This window comes from Mesoplodon bidens (genome assembly GCF_964165515.1).
Source record: "Mesoplodon bidens genome assembly, chromosome: 4".
Taxonomy (NCBI): domain Eukaryota; kingdom Metazoa; phylum Chordata; class Mammalia; order Artiodactyla; family Ziphiidae; genus Mesoplodon; species Mesoplodon bidens.
This window is the reverse complement of record NC_138160.1, coordinates 27562422-27581040: the sequence shown is the minus strand read 5'-3', so window position 1 is coordinate 27581040 and position 18619 is coordinate 27562422. Positions and strand designations below refer to the sequence as shown.

The window sequence follows — 18619 nt, the reverse complement described above, 5'->3', positions numbered from 1 at the left end:
TATCTCCATGACACCTGGCACGTATTGCGTAAATACTATGTTGGTTGACTTACATTAAAAGGAAGATGAGTGAGATTTTTTTCCCCAGGTTTTGTGAGATATACTTTATTTGTAAAAATGCACATGTAAACCTACCTTTATTAGCAGCATTTATTGGATTTAAATTCATAGCATTTATCTTGGCCTTTTATAATTATGTAACATAACCTTTGTTTGATTTTATCTGTAAGGTACATCTTATTCAGGTTACGAAGCAGCCGTGTATTCAGCTGCATCCTCCTACTACCAACAGCAGCAGCAGCAACAGAAGCAGGCGGCAGCGGCGGCGGCAGCAGCTGCTGCAACAGCTGCTTGGACAGGGACCACCTTCACTAAAAAAGCACCATTCCAAAATAAACAACTGAAACCAAAACAGCCTCCCAAACCACCCCAGATTCACTATTGTGATGTTTGTAAGATCAGCTGTGCTGGACCACAGGTACTTATGTTGTATGCTTTACCATGAGTCTTCAGTGGTTGGGTTTTTTGTTTTTTGTTTTTTTCCTGTTGCTAAACTTAAAATAAGTGATTTAGGGAAGAGTCTGTTGATAAAATCTAGTGAGTTCAGCTCCCTTCCCAACTTTATTTGTTAATACTTTATTTAAGAGTATCTAGTTTTCGTATAAAAATTTGATAAGCAGTTTGGCAGACAAAAGGCATAGTATTTGAAAAGACCAGATTTTGACTCTTTAGTAGTTTCTTCCAGTTATATCCACTCCCACCCTTGCCCAACCTGTGTACCTTCTTTTTAATTTACTAGATTAGTTCTGTCTACTTTTCAAAACAGAATTTGTAGGGTATTTTCAGTTACCAGCATTTGCTGAGTTACACCGAATTAGGGAATATTTTAATATATGTGGCTAGTAACATAAAACCTTTTTTCCTATTTTCAGTATGATAGGAAATAGGTTCATTGTGATTACTTGGCTGGGGGAGAGGAGACAGGTGGGGAATGTTTGCAGCAACCCAGGATTAAACTGAACGGGAACAAGAATGTTGGTTTTAGGGTTTGAGGAGTGTATCTTTAAAACATCAGTAGTGACTGTTTTAAAGGTAATGATGCTATGAGTGGCAAATGCAAACCATAAGAGACTTGTTGAATATGTGGTACCATATAAAAGGATAGAACATGGCTCTAGGGTGATAGGTTAATTGCAGCATTTAGAATGAGTATATATATAAGGCTGACCATAGATCTGGGGGAGCTGGATGGTTACACAAGAACAGGCCAAGGGTACTTCTGCAAGTCAGAGGCAGTGCCATAAGGGGTTAACGAGCCTTAGAGAAAAATACCATTGAGGTGGTGAGGTAGGGTGAGTTAAGAGTCTAGTGTAGACATAAGGAGGGAGAATAAGTTGGTTCATATATAAGGGGCCATGGTTCCAGTCCTCTCTGCAACTAACTTGTGGCCCGGGGCAACTTGGAGACCTTAACTTCTTTGGGCTTCTGTTTCCTCAGTTCTGTAATAAGGACTTGTCCTAAATTATTGAGGTTCAGACTGCTTCACGGAGCCACTTTAGACTGCCGCAGATAGTGAGAGGAGAATCAGATGGCTAGGTCTTACGCCTTCCTCTTTTGTTTCAAAAACAGTAACTTTCCTTACTTGTGCACAAGATTTCATTTTGAGGAAGGATTCTCTTGTTTAAAATTTAGAAAATTGTTGTTTTAGTTAATCTCCAAAGTCTCATCGAGCTCTGAGTTTCTATGCTGTATATATAATTTTATGCTAATCATATGTCTGTATTAAAACAATTTTTAAAATAATATAGGAAAGAGTAACTATCTAGCCCCACTCAAGAAAAAACAAACTACCCAGCAGTCCTTATTCACCTCCTCTCGTATTAATAAAGCTACCTTCTTCAGTCATCTGCCTTGAAGACAATTTTTTTTTAATGGTTTTTTGTTTTGTTTTGTTTTTTATTTTTGGCTGCACTGGGTCTTTGTTGCTGCGTGCTGGCTTTTCTCTAGTTGTGGCGAGCGGGGGCTACTCTTGGTTGCAGTGCATGGTCTTCTCATTGTGGTGGCTTCTCTTGTTGTGGAGCACAGGCTGTAGGCTCAGTAGTTGTGGCCTGTGGGCTCTAGAGCTCAGGCTCAGTTGTTGTGGCGCACGGGCTTAGTTGCTCTGCAGCATGTGGGATCTTCCTGGACCAGGGCTTGAACCCATGCACCCTGCATTAGCAGGTGGATTCTTAACCACTGCGCCACCAGGGAAGCCCTGAAGACAATTTTTAATATATAATTTCACTATTTTGATGGCTAGTATTACAATAATACTATTTTTCCTTCAAAAGAGATAAAATTTTGGCTGTTAAATATTTTAAATAGGCTTTTGTTCAGGGTGGCATGGATTCTAACACAGATTCTATGTGAAAATGCATTCTGTGTTTGAAAAATAAAAGAAAGTGTTAGGTAAATGTATTCTTGGAAAACAAGGTACAGAGAACCACAGATACATCACGTGTGTAGGGAAACCACATGCTGTTGTTCAGTTGCGTTTAAAAAATGTGTACTGCTGATTGTTTAATGAGTATTAGAGGTTTGAGAATTGAATAATTTCAAATGATGTAGATAGAAAATTAGTGAAGCAAAATTTATTCTTTTTGTTTGAAACAGACTTACAAAGAACATTTAGAAGGGCAGAAACATAAAAAAAAAGAAGCCGCATTGAAAGCCTCACAGAATACCAGCAGCAGCAACAACTCCACTCGTGGGACTCAAAATCAGCTACGTTGTGAGCTCTGTGATGTGTCTTGTACAGGAGCAGATGCGTATGCTGCCCACATTCGTGGTGCTAAGCATCAGAAAGTAGGTGTTTTTTTCCCACACACCCTTATGTCTTACTCTTGTTTTCTTTTCCTTTTTCAGTGGGGGGTTTAAAGTAAAGGTGGCTTCGAAATTTGAAAACTTTGAGTGCATTATACACCTTGCTTGTATGTATATAAAGGTGACATCAAATACTCTTTGCTTAAGTAAGGAAAGACTGGAGACCTTTCTTCTTTAAATTTAACTAGATCGTTTTTTTCCACCAACTGGAAATTGAGTCATGTGATTGTTTTCCGCCTTTTGTCATGCTTACAACTAGGTTGGTAAGCATGTGGCCAAGTCATTTCCTTGGTGGTAGATGGAATATGTATCCATATTTGCTTCACGGAGATTATTTTGAAAGTAATAAGTTTTTATCTAAAAATATATAACAAAAAATACAACAAAGAAAAATATAGTTAAGATTTTCATTTTATAGTGTCTTTTAGACAGACTTTTTATTTTTTTTAATTTATTTTTTTTATTTTATATATTTTTTTAGACAGATTTTTTTAAAAAAAATTTACATTCTCTGAGTTTCCTGACCAATAAATATGCTTTTATTTTGTAGGTGGTTAAATTACACACAAAACTTGGCAAACCCATTCCTTCAACAGAACCAAACGTTGTTAGCCAAGCTACTTCTTCAACAGCCGTGTCTGCTTCAAAACCAACTGCCTCTCCTTCAAGCATTGCAGCAAGCAATTGTACTGTGAATACTTCATCAATTGCAACTTCTTCAGTGAAAGGTCTTACAACTACAGGAAACTCGTCTCTTAATAGCACAGCCAACACTAAAGTATCAGCAGTGCCTGCAAATATGGCTGCCAAGAAAACATCTACACCCAAAATAAACTTTGTTGGCAAGTACTGAAGATTCTCTGTGTTCCTTCTAACTCTGTTAAAAGTGATGTTTCTCTTCCATTCCAGGGCTAACCCTTCTACTTTTGCTGTTGTATCAGTCTTCTCCTCTTTTCCTGGGACCTTATTCAATCATATATCTGTATTTTTTTCTTGAAATTTTTTCAGTTCCCTTTTCTTCAGCCAACAGGTATACCTGTGTCTTTCATAATCTTAAAAAAATATGTGTATATATTTTCCCATTTCTCAGGCTACTAACATAATTCTTATTTCCTCTACTTACTATCCAGTCCTCAGACTCTTACAGTGTTTCGACTCTGTGCTTTTCTGAAACTGCTTTCAGGAGTCACCAAAGACCTACTTGCCTGACTGATTGAGTGGCCAGTTTTCTGTTTCATGCTGTTGACCTCTCTAACATTTGACACAGTTGACTGCTATACCTTAAAGCTTAAGATACGTCTCTGTCTCTCTGTTCCATGTCCACTCACCTCTTCCTTGGGTATCTTTATTGGTTCTCCTGCCTTCATGTTCATTAACTGGTGGTGTTCCTAAGATTCTGATTTTGGCCCTCATCTCACTTACCTAGTATTCACGAGTGGTCTCATCTATTCCACTGTGTATGCAGTGAGTTTAAAATCAGTTGGGCCAATTCAAAGCCCCCACCTGAGTTCTAGAGCCATATTTCAGGTATTTCCTGGTCACTGTCTGTATGGTTCTGTTGATGCCTACTAGTGTCTCATTCTAACTTTTTATCTCATCACAAGAGTACCGTGAAATAATCTCATAAAACTGCTGCTTTTTCACATGGAGAACTTCACTGACATCATTTCTTCTTATTTATTGCCTCCTCCAGTCGTTTATCTAGTCCTTTTGTTTCTGTCACTACAGTATTTCTCCAAAAAGTGTCGTTTCCTCTTCACAGCCACTGCCTTGTTTTTAGGCCTTCGAAGTCTCTTCCTCAGAGCTTTGTCTCTTACTGTATCCAGTTTCTCCAACACTTTTGTCAAAGTCATTTTTTAAAAATAAGTATCAAATTGTGTTAGTCTGTTATTTAAACGTTTTCTGTGGCATTCCCCTTGCATATAGGGAAAAACTCTGTATTCCTTCATTATGTCATCCAAGGCTCTTCACAGTTTGACCCCTGTCTCATATCATCACCTCTGTCTCGGTAGTAATTCATATTGAATTATTGAGTCTTCTTTGAATTTACCATAGTCTTTTTAACACCATGTCTTTGTGCTTTTCTTGTACGTGCTACTCTTTCTGTTTAGACATCATTCTCTTTTTTTCTGCTTAACAGTTCATACTCATTGCTCTTCTTTCAAAGCCCAGCTCAAGTGTCACACCCTTGGTAAAGCCATTCTTAACTGGGTCAGTTTAAAGGGTTGTGGCTCCTTTCCTTTACATTCCCACAATACTCTGTTAGTACTTATAACAGCACTTGCCACATTGTACTCTAATGACCTATATATTCCTTTAAATTGTTGGCACCTCAAAGACAGTCTTATTATTATATTACTAGAACTTAGGACAGTGCCCCATTCCATGGCAAAGGGATATAAGCATGATTTAGGCCTAGACTCTACCATTTCAGGTACTTGCTATTTACTTTTAGGTACTTGATCCCATAAGAGCCATGGTGGGGACAGAGAGCACCATTGGATATTGGGACGTAGAGAAGGGGAAAGAAAATTCAGACATGTGTTTAATTAATAAGATAAAAAAGCCAAGTGGTTTACATGGCTCTTCAAACTTCTGACCTGCTCTGTGTCAGACAGGAGTTTGACAATTGGTAGAAAAGATCAGAACTTTATTTGAAGTTCTTGTTGTATCAGGCCATACATTACACAAAAAGAAAATTTAAATCACTATAATTCTTTTATGCTCTTCTAGGTGGTAATAAGCTGCAATCAACAGGAAATAAAACAGAAGACTTAAAAGGAACCGAATGTGCTAAAAGCACTCCTGTCACTGCTGTACAGATCCCGGAAGTAAAGCCAGACACAGTGTCAGAACCGGTCACACCTGCGTCCCTTGCTGCTTTGCAGAGTGACGTGCAGCCGGTGGGCCATGATTATGTGGAGGAGGTATTGATTTGAGAATACTAGTGCTGTGAGATCAGATAAAGGGAAGACGTGTGTCTTTGTTACAAGCATGCTTTACATGTATAATTAAATTACATACAATTGTATTTGAGGTGTAGATTGCTTAAAAAGGAATATCAAAGGCATCTTTGTTGAAGGGTTTTTTTTTTAAGCTTGCCTCAGTGACACCACAGTTTTTTTTGTTAACTTCTCTCTTTCCCTGCTGACAGCCATCACTGTGGTGTGAAGTAACTTTCCATCTATTTGGCAGGCATTCTTTTAATATAACCCTTCTACTGTTCTTCTGAACATAAAAAGTAATAAAAATTGTGAGCAGCAGAAATGACAAAGACAGCAAATATTTCCTTCCAAACAGTCAGTTTCGTGTGTAAAATTAAGGTTGCTGATTTAACAGATACTGTTTATTTGATTTCTCAAGCTGATTAGAAAACTATTCCTGTTTTACAGACAAAGTAACTCAATAAATGGAGGATGAGGGAACGTCAGAGGGGCTTGATAAATATTTGCTGTTAGCAGAAAGACTATCATACAGTGGTGTAGCCCTACTCTTTACTTTTGCTGTATTGTAGAACAATTGTAGAGAACAAGTTCTCTGAGCTTCAGTGTCTACATCTATAAAATTTGGTTATCTCCCAGCAAAGTTACAAAGCTTAAATGAAATAAAGTACTTAGCACAGTACCTAGCCTACAGTAGATTTTTAGCAAATATTTATTTGTTCCTTCATCCTTTTCCGCATCAAGAAAAATTACATATTGAGTTCTTTGTTTACAGGGTGGAAAACTGGGCTATGCAGTTTGAAAGTATACAATTTTAATTTAAAGTTATAGCTTTACATACAATTTTAATTTAACGTTATAGCTCTTGGGAATTCCCTGGCGGTCTAGTGATTAAGGCTTCATGCTTCCACTGCTGGGGGCATGGGTTTGATCCCTGGATGGGGAACTAAGACTCCACAATGCCGTGCATAGCGCAGCCAAAAAAAAAGGATATTTAAAGGTTAATAAACTTCTTTTAAAATAATTAATTAAAGTTATAGCTCTTAAAAGAGTAAAAAAAAAAATGTACAGCCAGAACACCTTAATTGCCAGTGATGTTGGTTAAAATAATCTTAAACTTCAGAGAATTGAGTTCAGAACCAATTTTTTAAACTTGCACCATTTGAACTTAGATTTCACTGTAGACTTTTTAATAACATTCTAGCCTACTTGTCTTCCTAACTGGTTGTGCAGTTAGAAAAAAATTGATACTGGTTTTCCATAAAGTTACATGTATAAAGTCTTGGGCTTTATAGAAATAAATGTGAATAATGCCTTTCATTATCTTTATCTCCATTTCCAAGAACAGTACCTGGCCAGTAGCAAGTATTGAGTAAATATTTATTATAGAATTTAAGGTATCTAATTGCATTTAAATCTAAATGTTTACATGTAGACACAACTATTAAAAGTTAATTACAAGAGCCAGATACATGCTAACACGTCTTGCATGCTACAGTTAAAAATTCTAACCTTTAGTTCATTTCTGTAGATGATCCTTTTTAAAAAGTATAGACATTGCCCTGTTTTTTTCTCATTTCAAATTCTAAAAGTTATTTACAACTCATGAGGGTATATAATTGAAATCTTCAACTGTAACATTCCTGTATATAATTGAAATCTTCAACTGTAACATTCCTGTTGTGATTCTTGAATTTTTTTTTTCCACGTCAAGGTACGAAATGATGAAGGAAAAGTAATTCGATTCCATTGCAAATTGTGCGAGTGCAGCTTTAATGATCCCAATGCTAAGGAGATGCACTTAAAAGGACGAAGACACAGACTTCAATATAAAGTGAGTAAAATTTCAGCTATTTTCTCTTTTTATATGTCTTGGAACATTCTAGATGCAAAAACAAGGCCTCTAAATATAACTCACTAAGTCCGTGAACTCCCACTCCAGAATTGGCATGTAATGTCTCACATAGAGTCAAATGTTTAGTTTTTATTGACTAGTTTGTTATACTTAGGAAAAAACGATATCATATTTCATTACTTGTAGTGGCAAAATAAAGCTATAACATTATTTGGATTGAGTAATCATGTAAAGATAATTGCATCACAGGAAGTGTTTGAAAGAAGTGTCAGGTCTCCATTCTTTTCCTTTATCTTGGCAGAATTCCCACTAAAATGAATTATGAGATGAGGAATTCTTGACTGAAAACACTTCAAGTGATAAGTTAAATCTAAATAGTGTATTTAAAGTTTTTAATTAGGTTGGACTAATGCACGAGATTCATGTTTTGTAAACACAGAAGTGAAAGTTAAAATAAAAGTAATCTGTTAAAGAGCAATACATTTAGATGAAAAGAAACTTTTTAACCCCACACTCAGGTATCTAGAATCATTTACTTACAAACAAAGGAAAATTAATATCCATCAGTCTTCTAAGGATTTCTTTTATTGGTTAGCACTAAGTTATGTATGTTTTACATACTAAATGTATCACTTTAAACTTGAACAACTAAGAATTTTGGGGGTGGGAAGGAAAGAAGAATGTTTATGAATGTATTCTGAATTTTTCCTCTGATTCAACTTATTTTACTGCATTTACTCTTAAAATAGGAAATCTGCAAATAAAAGCCCCTATGATAAAAGAATATGTGGGATTGTATGATTTAAAGATACGTGTAGATTGTTGGAGGGGTTGCTGGTTTTTCAAATATCTTGTCTGTATTAACAGAAAAAAGTAAATCCAGATCTGCAAGTAGAAGTAAAACCCAGTATTCGAGCAAGAAAGATTCAAGAAGAGAAAATGAGGAAGCAAATGCAGAAAGAGGAGTATTGGCGAAGAAGAGAAGAAGAGGAACGCTGGAGAATGGAAATGAGGTAGTATCTTTAACTTTTAATAGCACGATAAGTGTTAGCCTTTCTAAAAAACTTAGCTATTCTGAGTATGTGACATCCGTTCAGAGCAATCCAGATTTATTTAATATACTTTTTTTAGATTTATTTATTTTATTTATTTATTTATTTATTTTTGGCTTTGTCAGGTCTTAGTTGTGGAACACAGGATCTTCACTGAGGCGTGCGGGATCTTCGTTGTGGTGCATGGGATCTTCGTTGTGGCGCACAGGCTTCTCTCTAGTTGTGGCGTGTGGGTTTTCTCTTCTCTAGTTGTGACACACAGGCTTCAGGGCACACGGGCTCTGTAGTTGTGGCGCGTGGGTTCCAGAGCGTGTGGGCTGTGTAGTTTGCGGCACGCAGGCTCTCTAGTTGAGGCGCGCGAGCTCAGTAGTTGAGGCACGTGAGCTCAGTAGTTGTGGTGTGCAGGCTTAGTTGCCCCGCAGCATGTGGGATCTTAGTTCCCTGACCAAGGATCGAACCTGTGTACCCTGCATTGTAAGGCGGATTCTTTACTACTGGACCACCAGGGATGTCCCTATTTAATATACTTTTAGTTTTCACTTCTCAGGAAGATCTTAGGTCTAGGAGAGAAATGCATTAAAACTAAGTTATTGGCTATTCTAATATTTGACTGTGTCCTTGGTATTAGGAATTATGTTGGAAATGGTATCATATATATTTAAATACATAAATAGTTTAATACTATAAATAAATGCCTCAGTTTAAAACAAGCAAAATAGAACATTTGGTTACATGATAAAAATATCCAGAATATCAGATTTAGTAGCTTCTAGACATTAATAATGTGTGGGTTTTGGGGTTTTCTGTTTTTGTTTTTGTTTCTCAGGAAACGTCTATTATAAAAACTTCAGAAGCTACAGGGAAGGAGAAATGAGAAACGTGTTCAAGAGATATGTAAATGTTTAGTTTTACTGATGTAATTGGCATATCTTTAAATGGTAAAATTCACTGGTTTTTATTATATTCGCAGAGTTGTGCAGTCATTACCACAATCAATTTTAGAACATTTTCATGACCTGCAAAAGAAACCACAAACCCATTAGCAGTCAATCCTTATTCCCCCCCACAACTCCTCCCTCTACCCCTAGGCAACCACTAATAAACTTTGTCTCAATAGATTCACCTATTCTGGAGATTGCATGTAAATGGAATCACAAACTACGTTGTCTTTTGTGCCTGGCTACTTTCACTTAGCATAATGTTTTCAAGGTTCATGCATGTTATAGCGTATATCAGTACTTCTTTTTTATAGGTGAATAATATTCCATTATGTGTATGTATCATATTTTGTTTATTCATCAGTTGATGGACATTTGTGTCATCTCCACTTTTGGACTATCATGAATACTGCTGCTATGAGGATTTGTGTACAAGTTTTAAAATATAATTAAGATAAATATAAACAGAAGTGTAATGTATGTGTATTTTATAACCTACTTTTTTTCGTTTACATACCAAATCTTTTAAAAAGTAAGCTAGAATTATTTTATCTTATTTTCCATGGCTACATAGTATTCTCTTGTGCAGATGTAAAATTTTCCTTATAACCAATTACATATTGTTAGATATTTAGGTTTTTTACAGTATTTCCCTATTATAATTATTACATTGACCATCCTTGAGGCTATATTATTGCATAAATCATGATTAGTTGCTAGTAATAAAATCCCAGAAATGAAAATGTTTGACTGGCAGATACCCATACTTTTTGCCTGTACTGGATAGTTTAACTTACTAGTTCCCAAACTTTTTGGTCTCAGGGCCTTTTATACTCAATAATTACAAAACTCCAAAGAGCTTTTGTGTATATGGGTTATAGCTGTCAACATTTACTGTATTAGAAATGTATTAGTGAAACTGTATTAGAAATGAAAACTGAGAAGTTTAAATATTTATGAATTAATTTTAAAATGACTTTGTATTTGTTAAAATGTAGTTAAATATTGATAATTATAGTATTAGATCAGCCATATTTATTAATATAATATGGTGGATAAATATAATATGCTAACTATAAAATAACTATTTCTCCCCCAGAATAATGAGAATGACATTGTTTTATATTTTTTCAAATCCCTTTAATGTCTAGCTTAAGGTAGCCTGATTTTCCTATCTACTTCTCTGCTCAACAGGTTGTGATAAACACATTTTGCCTCTGGATAACTCCAGTGTACACTCATAAGAGAATGAGAATGGAGAAGGCAAATGTCTTGTTATTATTATTATGAAAGTAATTTTGATGTCATGGATCCTCCTGAAGGTGTCTCAGGAACCACCTAGGGTCCCTGGACCACACTTTGAGAACTGCTTCTATAATTTATTAAAATCTCTCCAATGAGAGAGTGAAACATGAAAGCCAGTTTTGTTTCAACTTTAATTGTTTGTATTGCAGGCAAATTAAATTTTTATTTCATGCTTAACCACTTAGATTTCTTCTGTGGTGAATTGCCTGTTTATTTGTTTAACTTACCTGTTGTTGATTTGTACAGACACTTCTTATATTATAGCTATTAACCCATTATTAATATGTTACCTTTAAATAATCTTTGTTGTTATGTATGTATCGATTTTTATTTAGGTATCTAAATCTATTTTTCTTATTCTTTATGAAGTTTCTGCCTTTGTAATGCACTGGAAATTTTTCTCTATACCTAGATTACGCAGTTACTTCCTCTTTTATTGTTATATCGAATATTTATTAAGCACTTACAGTTTGCCAGGAAGTAACACGTAGTGTGTTAGACACCAAGTATGAATTGGTAAACAATGGATAAAGGTCCCTGCCCTTACTTAACTTAAAGTTTATCTTTAGTAATAACAAAGTATTCAGTACTGGAATGAACATGGTTTTCCAGAGCCTTCAAGCTCAAGACCTAAATAACATAGAAGTATGGTTCTTCCTGTCCTTAGTGGGATGACCTAAAAAGCACTGCTTATTCCCGACTGAAGAAATTGGTGGTTTCTACAGTGCTACTTGAGAAACATACTTCTTTCTTATGTTTTGTGTTAAACAAATTTGTCTGGTAAAAACTTAATTGTTACAAAAATTTGCTATAAAAACAGGACTACCTTGGGAGTTATTGGTATCCTAGTTTGAAGCTGAAAGCGAAGATAGAACTGAGAAGGAGAGAGTCACGTGGTAAAAAAGAAATTAGATTCTGAAAATGTTGACTATTAAAGCAGAGGCTACACACAGGCTACACACTAGCTTCCCGCAGTCCAAGTTCAGTCCATGCGTGTTTCATTTGGTACACATGGTATTTTTTGGATACCAACATGAACCAACACTTAAAGACCATGAGATTTCACAAAAATCCTGATAACCTTGGGATTACCATCTGTATTCCCTTATGGTAATAATTAATAGCTGTGCTGTGGCTCAGAGCATGTGCTTTCTTCTTCACCATAGTTCCTGTCACCCTTGACATGTCCCCAAAAGTGAAACATGATGTGAGTTGCCATTTATCTCAGTTGTTTTTCCTCATTGTAGAGAAGTGTCTTTTGTCTCTCTGCCTGTATCCGTTGAGGAAATTAAATGTAGTCTTCAGAAGTTCTCTCTTAGAAAAAAATAGGAGAGAGCACATTTCTTTGGAGACATGAAGAAAATTTCTGAATGTATGCTTTGAGTCTTTCACTCACACACATTGTTGGTTGGCCACATTAGGTAGGCATTCAAGTTTACAGTCTCCTGTAAAGAGGGAGAGGTTAGAAGGAACTCTGAGGTTTCTGGTGCTTGTTCTTTCAACCCTGTCTTCAGACTGTGAAATTTTGTTTTGCTTTTATCTTTGTTTACTTATTTTCTCTTTTCACTGGGATTCACTTCCATTTACTGCTAGTTAAAGCAAATAAAGGTAATCAGATACAGTAGAAGAACAGAGAGATGTAAGCTAGACTGATTTGGAGTATTTTTTAAATTGCTTTTTATATCATTATTGATGTAAATTCTTGGGTTTTATTTTTCTTGTCGACTTATAGTATCATTCTGTATGTTTCAGACGTTATGAAGAGGACATGTACTGGAGAAGAATGGAGGAAGAACAGCATCATTGGGATGATCGCCGCCGAATGCCTGACGGAGGCTATCCTCATGGTCCCCCAGGCCCACTAGGCCTTCTGGGAGTCCGACCAGGCATGCCTCCTCAGCCACAGGGGCCTGCAGTGAGTGTCCACTTTGTTTACATAGCGGGTGAAAGTGTAAGACTGGCTCAGCATTGGAAGATAACAGTTTGGGGAGCTAATTTTTAGACTTAATAATATCCAAATCTCAATTAAGTTTTTCATCTGATGTAGAATTTTCCCTCCTTTTATTACAGGTTCTCAACTCGTGTCCTTATTTATGAGGACGTCATAGAATTTCCATGCATCTTTCTTACTTTCAGTATGAGCGAAGGAAGCAGAGCTTCTTTCGCCAGCTCTTCTTTCACATAAGAGATTTTCCTGCCTTTGTTCTTTAGATTGTCAGGAACAACTAATTTTGAAGGCAGTTGCTTTGCTTTCAGAATTATTCTTATCTTCCCATTACCAGTGGTTTAGAGTCTTTTTTCCTTTTTCAAATAATGAAAAAAACCCTACCACTACTTCTAAATTAAGTGCAGGATAAGGGGTAAGTAAATGGTCCAAGATGAGCACACAGTGGATGTATTAGGAGAACTGTAGGCAAGAGCTGCATCTTGAGAGTTTGTGTTCTATGGAAACTAGACATACCTGGGTTATGAGGAATATTTCATATAAGTTCAGACTGCAGAAAACAAGATGTTTTTATTCTTTGTTCTGTTTTCTAGAGGGCACTTAGAAGGAAACAGCAACAAGTTCCTGCTCTTCAAACTATTCTTTCTCATTTGTCTTTCCATAGAATAAGTATTTGTGAAACTTGTTCTATTAAAAGCAAAACATTTCAGAATCACTGGTTGTTAAAGTTGGGTAGAAAGTATTTTTATAACCTTAGATGGTGTGTATTATAATTTTACTTGTTTTGAGGCAAAGCATACATATATACATAGATACATACTCATTCTTGATAGTGTAATTTTCCATAGTTTACATGTTTGTTTTTACTGAAATGGAAAAAAGGGAGAAGATAGCTTTAAATGGACATTTTGCATAATTGACTTTCTTATTGAAAAGATGTGACAAACATATGTATAGTTGAAATATAATAATTTACTTTTGCTTGGGAAGCTTTTTTTTTTTAATGAAGTTATCTTTTTTGTCTTCTCCAGCCCTTACGTCGTCCTGACTCATCTGATGATCGTTATGTAATGACAAAACACGCAACCATTTATCCAACTGAAGAGGAATTACAGGCAGTTCAGAAAATTGTTTCTATCACTGAACGTGCTTTAAAACTTGTTTCAGACAGCTTGTCTGAACATGAGAAGAGCAAGAGCAAAGAGGGAGATGATAAGAAAGAGGGAGGTAAAGACAGGTGTGTTTTCAGAGTTTTTTACTTTTGTTTAATTTTGGTTTCTCTTACGTGGACTTCTTACACTTGAAATAAAAGTTACAAAGACTGAAAATTCTCTGTTGTCAGTCTACATGTGTTATGCTTGTGTTAGATATTTAATGTATTCAGCTGTTTTTTGCTGAAATGAAAAATAACAGAATTTCATACAGTCTCCAACCTTGTAATTTTACTCATTTTATTTAAATTTATATAAAACTATTTCAAGTCTGTTTTCAAAGCAGCCTTTATAGTTTTCAATTGCATTTAGCTGCTATTCAGTTTTTATTTATTTGTTGCATCTGTTTACTCTTTGTTTTAGCAGCTTATTTTTCCTTAACACATTGACCCATAAGTGAATAAGCTCAAGCTTTAGCAACATCTTTCATATCAAGTTTGCATTATGATCTATAACTTTTCATTTTCCCCTTAACCATTTGGAAATATCTTTGTATATGTTGAACATGACTTTTATTCTAATTTGTAAAGTGAGACACAGAAAAGTGTTAATGGTCTTTGCTTTGCAGTTGTCCTTGTGAGAACTTAGCTCTTGATTTATTAATTTATCCATATTTCTTATCTAAGTGAAGGATACTTCTAAAAATATTGAATGTTTTTATACTGTAGTTGATAGAGAATTTTAACGGTATAAAAGTTATTTCATTTACTATTGTGTGTTAAGAGATTATCACGGTTCTGGTTGAGAAGGGAAATGTCATAATATAACTTGATTTCACTGCAGAGCTTTAAAAGGAGTTTTGCGAGTGGGAGTATTGGCAAAAGGATTACTTCTCCGAGGAGATAGAAATGTCAACCTTGTTTTGCTGTGCTCAGAGAAACCTTCAAAGACATTATTAAGCCGTATTGCAGAAAACCTACCCAAGCAGCTTGCTGTAAGTATTATGGAAATGTTCATTTTTACCCCTTGTCTGGTTCAAAAGTTTTTGGCAGGACTAACTGTGCTTCAGCTTAATCTTAAGCCTGCCTTTAAAGTTTTGGTTTGACTTTCCAAATTGAATTTTTTGCTTGATTGTACAAATTGGTAGAACTGTTTTCTACTTTGTCTTTTTAGGTTTTATAGTGCTCCTCTTTGGCATGAAGCCATCTTGCTAAGTTATTTTAAAATATAAAATTGCAGCACATGTCCTCTTCCTGTTCTTTTTTCCAGGAGTTGAATCATTAAGAGATGAGACTTTAGGAAAAAAAAGAGATTTTTTTGTTTTGTTTTGTTTTGTTTTTTAAACAAAGCCCATGTATGTATAGCAAGCTTAAATTTTTAGAATTCATGAACTTCTTGCCTATTTAGTTGAATATATGTTTTTAATAAAGTATAGTAACTAAAATAGAGACTTTCTGATTTGAATTTCCCCAGTTTTATTATGATTACTTTCAGTTTTCTACATGTTATTGTCGTAGGTATTACCTCTCACTGTCTCTCTGCAGCAAATTGTGGCAGTGCACAATTAATAGAATATCCCCTTTTGGTCCTACAAAAAACTTTTTTAAGTTTGAATCTTTAAAATTTTTATATAGTATCTTGTCAGAATCGCAGACTGGGATTTAAAATAAAGATTTCTTGAATAATTTAATGTATAAAACTTATTTAGGTATTTGAAATCCAAGAATTGACATTTCATTGGCAATACGTATTCCACAGTAATGTCAGAATAAATAGTACCTGACGACAGCAGAGCAACCGATACCAAAAGGGATAGTGAAGCATGCTATTAAACTTGAGCTCTGACGACTGTGGCACTTACTGTTGTTTGCTTTATATTACCATTGTTCCAGATGTGAAGTTTCTTATTGTGGATTTTTAAGTATTAGGAGCCAGGAGAATTGTCATTGTATGTCTACTTGTTACCCTTTGTTGAGGCTGCTAGAGCAATGAGGGGGGAGGAGACTCAGAAGAGGTTTGAGGACTTTGAAAAAATTATATAATTTGCGAGAAACATCTTGATCCTAAATTGCAGTGTTTAGTAAATCTACAAAGCAGGGGGGCTTCCCTGGTGGCGCGGTGGTTAAGAATCCGCCTGCTAGTGCAGGGGACATGGGTTCGAGCCCTGGTCTGGGAAGATCCCACATGCTGCAGAGCACCTAAGCCCGTGCGCCACAACTACCCAGCCTGCACTCTAGAGTCCGCGAGCCACGACTTCTGAGCCCACGTGTTGCAACTACTGAAGCCCACGTGCCTGGAGCCTGTGCTCTGCAGCAAGAGAAGCCACAGCAGTGAGAAGCCCGCACACCACAAGGAAGAATAGCCCCCACTCGCCACAACTAGAGAAAGCCCGCACGCAGCAATGAAGACCCAACACAGCCCAGAAAAACTACAAAGCAGAAAATACTATATCCTAACTAAATAATTAACAATTATACTAAAAGCAGCATACTCTTTCCAAATCATTCTATGTACTTATTGTACAAGTGGATAAGCAAGAGGAATAGAATTTATTATCGTCATCAACATTGTCATAGTTAACGTTTATATAATTCTTACTATGTACCAGGCACTGTTTTAAGTGCTTTATATAGTTAATTCATTTATTCTTCCAACAATCCTACAGGTTAGGTAAAATTACTGTCCCCATTTTATAAAAACAGGTAAAGGGGAGTTAAATAATTTGCCCATCTTCGTATCATTAGTAAAGTAACAGAGCTAGGATTTGAACCTAGATACTATGCTGTAAACACTCCATGTAATTTCTATGGAGTCTTCATTTGTTCATATATACTGAGACTTATTTCATGTGTACTGAATTGCAGTGAATCCTGGTTTTTCTTCTGTTGATCAGGACTTTCTGCTCCCTGATAAAATGTAGATCTGTTGAGTTCACAGACAAGGGACACTAGGAATGTTTGAATTGTGGCTCCTGTTAGTTTCAGATATCTATTTTAGTCTCATTCATATTCTGCAAGTACTTAACTACCCAAGATGCTATTAGGAAGGTATGGTAATAAATAGGGCAGTGTTTCTTTTATCCAAGAACTCATCATCTAAGAGAGACATACACACATACAGATAACTCATATGATACAAGTAATGGTAAATATTAGTTCGACTAAGGAAAGAGGAGCAAGAGATTTTAATATTTGCATGTATTACAAGGCTTCTTGGGGGGAGTAGTATATGATCTAGTCCTTATAAAATGGTTAAGGTAGTGAGAAAATGAAAGAGCCATAGTGAAACTGCTTTGTTTGATAATGTTAAAAGTTCCATCTAATTTCCTGTGCTCTTCATTACATAGGTTATAAGTCCTGAGAAGTATGACATAAAATGTGCAATTTCTGAAGCGGCAATAATTTTGAACTCATGTGTGGAACCCAAAATGCAAGTCACTATCACCCTGACGTCTCCAATTATTCGAGAAGAGAACATGAGGGAAGGAGGTTGGAAAGCCATTAAACATTCTACTTTTTATTAACTTTTTTTTCCCCATTTACCTACTCTTTAAGATTGGCATTAAGCCCTAGAAGGCAACATGCTGGCATTACATATGAATTTGATAGATTTGACTTATATAGCAACCAGTTTTGCTTAAGATCATTTCCCAGATCTTTTATTAATGTCTTTTTAGCAATGTACTTTTATATAAAACACTCATGGTATTATTGATTTTCTTGATTTTTTTTTCTTTTCTTGCTAACCTCAGATTTCTGGAAAAAAAAAAAAGTTCAAAATTATTCTTACCAGCATAGTTGACCCATGAACAAATTAAAGAAATGTTGCTAGTGAGGGGCCACAAATTGAACTTCTGTTAAGTTGTTGTTCTTGTCTTAAAAAAGACAAGAGAGTTCCATAAATAAAATTGGTTAAATATTCATAACACAGTTTAAGAGGCATTGTTATATATGTAATCATGGATTTGGCTTGTCCTGAGGTAAATATTTCTGGTTCTCTGAGGTTGCTCTTTGGTTTGAAGCGTTTTCATAAATGCAGAGCATCCTAATGCACGTAGATTTGGGCATCTGACCCCACTATTATACTAGAGATACTGAAAACTAAATGGTGTTGGCATAGTTAGTGAGTTATAGCACAATTCAGGGTTTTTAAACTTACTTTACAATTGTAGAATATGAAATCCTGCTGGTGCCAGCAATGTTGCTTTAGGGACTATTGTGTAACATTTTCAAAGCTTCAAAAGCTTTTAAGCCAAAAAGCATGGTCAGTGTCTGCCGTATGTTGGTTCTGTTGTTTTATGGGTCAGATAAAATTTACTTTGTTTCCTTTCATGTTGTTTTTGTACATCTTAATTTGTTGATATGGAGTTATAGTCTACACTAATATTTCTTTGTGATACAGATAGAGGAGAAAAGAATACTTAAAATTAATTTGTCTAATAGCATAAGTAGGCTCTCAATTACTGTCCCTTTAAATTTGTTTTCTTACAGCAAAGCAATTTTTTTTTAAGGCACTGTGCTTTCCACAACCCAGGAAAAGATCATTTTTACTAAAAATGCGATCATTGGG

At 35.6% G+C, this 18619-nt stretch overlaps 1 protein-coding gene across 2 annotated transcripts in view; it reads left to right on the top strand.

The window, feature by feature from the left end:
* ZFR (zinc finger RNA binding protein) overlaps positions 1–18619 on the top strand; it is a 77813-nt gene that overhangs the window by 29253 nt on the left and 29941 nt on the right. For both annotated transcript variants that reach the window (XM_081233373.1, XM_081233374.1), the window contains exons 6-15: positions 231–478; positions 2653–2844; positions 3413–3704; positions 5596–5789; positions 7519–7638; positions 8527–8672; positions 12707–12869; positions 13931–14136; positions 14894–15044; positions 17397–17538. In XM_081233373.1, coding sequence (XP_081089499.1) covers positions 231–478; positions 2653–2844; positions 3413–3704; positions 5596–5789; positions 7519–7638; positions 8527–8672; positions 12707–12869; positions 13931–14136; positions 14894–15044; positions 17397–17538 — 1854 coding nt within the window. The remainder of the gene's footprint in view (positions 1–230; positions 479–2652; positions 2845–3412; positions 3705–5595; positions 5790–7518; positions 7639–8526; positions 8673–12706; positions 12870–13930; positions 14137–14893; positions 15045–17396; positions 17539–18619) is intronic.